This window comes from Adiantum capillus-veneris, chromosome 11, assembly GCF_014529385.1.
Source record: "Adiantum capillus-veneris isolate H3 chromosome 11, ASM1452938v2, whole genome shotgun sequence".
In the NCBI taxonomy this organism is placed as follows: domain Eukaryota; kingdom Viridiplantae; phylum Streptophyta; class Polypodiopsida; order Polypodiales; family Pteridaceae; genus Adiantum; species Adiantum capillus-veneris.
The window spans coordinates 41,042,500-41,048,556 of record NC_140941.1 but is presented as its reverse complement, the minus strand read 5'-3'; the positions used below and the strand labels follow the sequence as shown (position 1 = coordinate 41,048,556).

The window sequence follows — 6,057 nt, the reverse complement described above, 5'->3', positions numbered from 1 at the left end:
TGTTCTTGTTTAATTTTTTGGTCCGTGTTTACTTTTGCCCCACTCTGAGTTCAATTTATGAGACAGTGGCTTCGCCATCGTGGGGGCAAGCAAACCCACGCGGACACGTGATTAGGGCGTCGGACTACCAACGAGGAGGTTTTGGGTTTGAATTTTTGACACGAGGGGCAGCAGGTCAATACATTGACTTTTTTTCCTCCGTCCATTCTTCTCGAGATATTCGTGACTCGTCCACGACTATTGATCCCACCACCCTGGGGTTATTAAGACCTCGTGTGAGATAGTGCTTAAGACCCCCTGTTAGATAATGCTTTGTGGGGGGGGGGGGGGGGGGGGGAAGGGGTTAATTAATGTGAGGCACCACCTAGTTGAGGTGGAGGGGTAATTTATAACAAGGAAAAATTACCAAAATACCCTTCTAATTTGTGGAAATTCCCAAAATGCTCCTCAAATTTCAAAAATTATCAAAATTTGGTTGGACTGTTCAAGAGTTTCTAATCTTTATTCCTTTTTTTGACAATTTAGATCCGTTTTTGAGTGCTTAGCATGTAATTTGTCACAAATTACCTTGCCAAAAGGGCAATTATGTCTAAAAATAATGAAAAAATTAATCTCCAAAGCCTACGTAACGTACCCAAATTCTAGTTTTAGCATCTTGTTTTGATAGACAATCAGTCTTCTTATGAAAAGCTACAAATTTTTTCGTCTTTCAAGAAATTTAATCTCACGACCAGGGTACATTGGGAATTTTGGAAAAATTGAAGGGCATTTTTGGGAATTTGTGACAAAATACAGGGGGTGTTTTGGGAATTTTTGAAATTTGAGGGTATTTTGGGAATTTTCGCAAATTAAAGGGGTATTTTGGTAATTTTCCCTTATCACAATTATCCCCGTCTGTGTGACTGCGCCTGATTGATGTTGGGCCACTTGGGGCCCTTTAATCCCAATTCGCATATATCTCGCTTGCGCGTGGAAGATGTCCGGAGTTCCAGAGATTCAACTTTATTCAACAGCAATTCTTCCTTCAAATTCGAGCGGGAGTAGCATTTGAAATCGCTCTGGTGTCCCGATTCCCACGATAAATCGACCCGCAGGTACGTACATTGTTCTCATTCTCGGCGCTAGCCATTTATCTGTCAGCTCGTCTGCCTGCGCTACTTTCCTCATGATACCCGATCAGAATAACGGAGACCTATCGTTCCAGGTTATGCTCTGCAGGCCATTGTGATACTGCTAAATTACTTTTCACTGGCGAGATCCGCTACTAGCTTCATTGCGCAATTATAGGGTAATTTTCCTACTCTGTACGATTTCCACCTGTAGAAATATAATGAAGACCTTACAGCAATTAGTGCTGCATTCTAGTTGCGGCAAGTTTTCATTGCAGAGTACCTAACTGATCACAAGCAATTCGGCTTAAATATATTTTTTCAAGCGTGTCATGATCAGGCGGCTCAAGACATCAAATCACTCCTATGATCTACTTGTAATTCATTCTGTTAATTCAAATCCAACGAAGGCTCTTACGAATTATTTAAATCCTGCATTGTAGTTTCCTAGCTGCACAAGTGTTTTTCCCTTAATTCAAAGCATGGAGTTACTGAGTATAATTCCTCCATGCAAACGTCAATGTACCTTGATGACTGATCTAACCATAGCTCACATCGCAAGTCTGTTTTCTATCGTTTACGTTCAGATATGGCGCCAACCAAGAAAACAAGATCCCTCACGAAGGTGTATGAATCGGAAGGCTTTGCAGCTGAATCGTTTAGAGAGGAACGTGTTCGCAACGAAGATGTGGAAGAATCTGTAGAGACGGCTGAAGCAGAAGTTCAATTCGATGGCGTGATTTTCCTGTGCATCAATGCTACGGAGGCGGATTGTTTTACGCATCACGTCTTTGGTTTACCTGAAACAAAGAAAAGCATAGTGAAGAAAGTGAATCCAGGGATGGCACTTTTCTTATTTAATGTTGATCAAAAGTGCCTCCATGGAATTTATACGGCAACCTTGGACGGTGCAATGAACCTCGTACCTCGGGCTTTCCAAGGCAAATTTCCAGCGCAGGTAAATTATTTATGGTTTGAGTCAATCCCAGTATTGTCTTCGTGGCCAAATTAATTGCAGCCATTCATTTATGTTTAGGATAGCAATTAGTTGCAGCAATTCATTTATGTTCTGATTGCGTCTACTTTCTTTTCGAAACGTCTGGCCAGGTTCTGTTCGTCGAAGATGTCGACAATGCGAGTGTTTCATTGCAAGAAAGTGAATTCATACCTGCAATCGAGGAGAACTACATTACCGATCACAAATTCAGGATCGAATTGTCCTCTGAGCAGGTCGATCATGCTCATGCATAAGCTGCTACCCTTTGCAATCATTCTCCGAATGGAGCATATTGATCATTTCTACTTTATGGGGACCTGGTTTTAAGTGCGTGTTGTTTGTGTCCCTGATGATTATACATTGAGTATAGCAGGTTGGTAAGTTGGAGCGGATATTTCGCCAAAAGGAATTAGAGAATATAGATTTCGGGATGGATTCTCCCTCAGCAGCTGATCCATTAATTAATTGTGCGCTCGAAGGTCGTCACCTACTGACGGATGGACGTATGGAGGCTGATCGATATTTTCTTCGCCATCCTTCAACGTTGTGCTCGCCAACCAAAATGGTAGAGTATCTTCATGTTAAGTGGGCTATCGAGGAGGGAGAGAGAAAGTCAGAAAGTAGAGCGTACCTTCGGCGCTTGCTAACAGCGCAACAGAGAGAGAGTGTGTACCATCGGCGCAAGCGCAATATAGAAGAAGCAGATAATTCAAGATTCATGAGGTTACAATATTTTAACTCTGCAGGGCCATCGCCTCGACCCTGCCCATGGTACGATCCCTCTAACGAAAGCTATGCAGAGGCGCGGAGAGATCTTCCTGCCATCGACCCAGTGTACTTCATGAAGCAAAACTAGCTAGCTTGCAAAGTTGCAGTTGCAGTGTTTGAATATTTTCAAATAGTGCTAATGGCAATGAGCACCCCGAAAATTGCAATCAAAGACATCGGATCAGCAAGCAATTGGGACAAAATTGAAACAGAGTTACTAGGTGACCTACAGCAGTACTCCAGCTTCATAATAAAAACATTAATTAATTAACATGTCGGACCTTAGATTAATGAGAAGTAGTTGAGAACTATTGTACATTGCAGCCAAGAAAATTCATCGACTACAGATTGGGCAGAGAACCCGGACCAGGCAAGATCGATATTGCTGAGTCGTTGGAAGCAAAAGAATAGGTTCCAAAAGCTGCACTAAATGGCAATGACGATATTTTGATATTACAATGCATATGCTTGTTTTAAAAATAACAGCATGATCATGATCATGAGGCCCTAAATATTGTGTGAGCTATAATATTTTTATGTATCACGAAGTTAAGAATACTTTATTTTATATTGTATAATTTTAAAGATTGAAAATACTATGCTATTGCACACGCATAGTAACTTTGAGTGGATTAATGACCATGGCTTTCGATTTAATTATAGCTCCTCCACCCTCAATCTTGCATCAATAAATTTGCTATGTGGGTAACCAACTACATGTTGATGACTTAGTACATTGGTAAAGTCTTGTCGTGTACCATAGACATTAGGAATCACATGCAATATTATAGCATGAATATTATAGCATGAATTGATTGGGTCTAAGTGGTATCCAGTTTGCAATTTTCCAACTTTGTTTCTTGATGGTGTTAAGTAGCTAGTCGTAACTAATCTCCTTGCATAGGCTATTTTGGATCGTAACTAATCTCCTTGCATAGGCTATTTTGGATTTGTATATTTAGAGTGAGTTTCCATTGTCAAGGATTTAAGAGTGGTGTATATCACAACTCAATAATCACACGATAAATGGATAAAGTAGATCTCACAAGAAGATGTGCCCATGATCTCCCCTCATAAATTTGATCACCCTTGCATACACAACCCCATCGACACTCAGCTAGCTTCCCATTACATTGCCAGAAAACTCAAAAAATAAATAAATACAGAATCTAACCTTACCATATGCACAAACAATCCACAATCTACTTTGGTTTGTCTTTCAAAACCTCCCCCGATTTTTTCCATATTTTTCTGGTCGATCCCAATTATATGCTCATATAGCATGGGTAGCTACCTTTCCAATTGAAGTTCGACATGCTGTCATTGTGTTTTTCTTCATTCATGAACACCTTATAGAAGCTGCTAAAGGTTTGGTGCTATACTCACCTAACACTCATCTCATTCCCAAAATCAAACACACACAACTTGGTTCTACGATAGAAAATATTCTGAAACCTTCAAAATCTAGGGAGAATTTGCAAAAGATCACTAACACACCAAGCAGCAATATGGCTTCTTCATTGAAAAAACCTCGTCAATTTTGTGGTTCAGATGATTTTGGAGATAGACCCAAAATGCTGGAATACAACATGGAAAATCACGTTCGTACCCTAACCTTGCAATCAAATGGTTTATTCATCATGGAATCACAAAAAAAGACCCATGGTAGGTTTGTTCACCTTACTTTTTGTAATAAAATTTATGGAATTTATTAATCCAAAAACCTTTTACAACCAATTATTGCTCAAAATTGGTTTTCGTAATGACCTTGATTTTTTCAAAATAAATTTTGGATGGAAATATAGTAAAAATATTGCTCAATTTCTTTACAAACTTGCACAAGTCTTTATAGAGACTTTTGACCTTAATAATTGTTGTGGGTGTGAGACATATAAACGTTTTAAACCTTTTATGAAAGATTGCCACACGTCCATAGAAGAGAATTCCGCATTCCATATAGCTTTCATCACCAAACCAAACAAGAAAATGGGTAAGATTGCAGAGGTCCATACCCATTTTCAATACCCTATTGAGGAAAGACACACCCTCAACTCAAGCCATAGGGCCCTCGTCTTGCAACATATAGGCACCTCTAGCACACAACCCTCACCCACCATCGCAGGCTACAATTTGTGCATAAATCCTTCAAGGTTTCTTTATAAAGTTTGTAATAGTTCACTTTTAATAGAGAAGTTTTTCATTGTACTCTCTCTCTCTCTCTCTCTCTCTAGCTCGTGGTCTCTTCATCTCTCCTCTAGTTTCCCAACTCCATCTCCACCAAGCTTGCATGGTCAGAAAGTAAGCTTGCATGGTCAGAAAGTAAACTTTGAGTACATTAAATCTTGAACCTTTTAAATTGAACAAGTAAAAAATAAAAAATATTCAACTTTATTGCACCAAAATCAATGCTAGAATCTCCCAAACTTAATACTCATAAAAAACATACTAATAAAAAACAAGGTATGCTCTCATTGCACGAAGGTATGTATAGCTACCTCCACTAGGAGAAAACTTGTTGAAGTACAACGCTTTAAAAAGCCTTCATCTCATATTGGCACAACTCATCATAAATCCTTATCAATTGATGAGTGCGCATGTGTGCAGATGCGTGCGTGCGTGCGCGGTGCAGTGCGTGCGGGGAAGGGGGAAGAGCACAAGCCGGTGTGGGTGGAGCAGCCTCACAAGACTTAAGATGAGGAGCTCCTTATTCTCATATGTAATGAAGAATAAGGGTATGTACACACGTGGGCGAGCGTTCGGACACTGGACGTCCAGGCGGGCAAAAGACAGAGCGCCTTTACTCCAACAATCTCCCACTTAAAGGCGATGCGCCGATAAGTGAGTCCTACTAGCTAAACTACTAGTATGTACAAGAAACTAGGTGAGAGGCTCTCTCAAGCTATGCCCACTGGCTCACTCTGTCGATCTACACACAATCGTATCGGCTTTGGTGGTAGGCGAGTGTGCATACCCACGCTAGAGCTTGCATGTAAATCTCGCAAACAACTCTGTATGGTCTACAAAGCTCCATGAAGCGTCAAGCTAGTGTCAGTCACCGCACCGGTGACAATCCCTACTGCAAATGCTCCCACTGCAGTTGCTAGGTTGGGCCTCGACAGTAACAAGTTGAACATGAGATGCGCGAACGTTGACGAAATCTGCTAAAGACTGGCTCTACTCGCC

General features: G+C 40.6%; 1 protein-coding gene across 3 annotated transcripts; it reads left to right on the top strand.

Annotated features, from left to right (window-relative positions):
• Window positions 1-918: 918 nt before the first annotated feature.
• Window positions 919-3,496, top strand: LOC147447147 (DCD domain-containing protein NRP-B-like). 3 transcript variants are annotated; one of them, XM_086524259.1, is made up of 6 exons: window positions 919-1,094; window positions 1,205-1,288; window positions 1,697-2,067; window positions 2,217-2,339; window positions 2,480-2,671; window positions 2,853-3,496. In XM_086524259.1, exons 3-6 carry the CDS (start codon window positions 1,699-1,701, stop codon window positions 2,949-2,951), a joined length of 783 nt encoding a protein of 260 aa, XP_086380385.1. In that variant the 5' UTR covers window positions 919-1,094; window positions 1,205-1,288; window positions 1,697-1,698; the 3' UTR covers window positions 2,952-3,496. The 3 variants fall into 3 exon arrangements, with proteins under 3 accessions (XP_086380385.1, XP_086380383.1, XP_086380384.1); XM_086524257.1 differs by having other exon boundaries at window positions 2,480-3,496; XM_086524258.1 differs by lacking the exon at window positions 1,205-1,288 and having other exon boundaries at window positions 2,480-3,496.
• Window positions 3,497-6,057: the final 2,561 nt, after the last annotated feature.

What these genes read in the sequence shown, in the direction of transcription:
- LOC147447147 (XM_086524258.1), top strand. Translation starts at nt 1,699, where the DNA reads ATGGCGCCAACCAAGAAAACAAGATCCCTCACGAAGGTGTATGAATCG. An exon ending in AAGGCAAATTTCCAGCGCAG is followed by an intron (nt 2,068 to 2,216) that starts GTAAATTATTTA and finishes ACGTCTGGCCAG; the next exon opens with GTTCTGTTCGTCGAAGATGT. An exon ending in TCGAATTGTCCTCTGAGCAG is followed by an intron (nt 2,340 to 2,479) that starts GTCGATCATGCT and finishes TGAGTATAGCAG; the next exon opens with GTTGGTAAGTTGGAGCGGAT.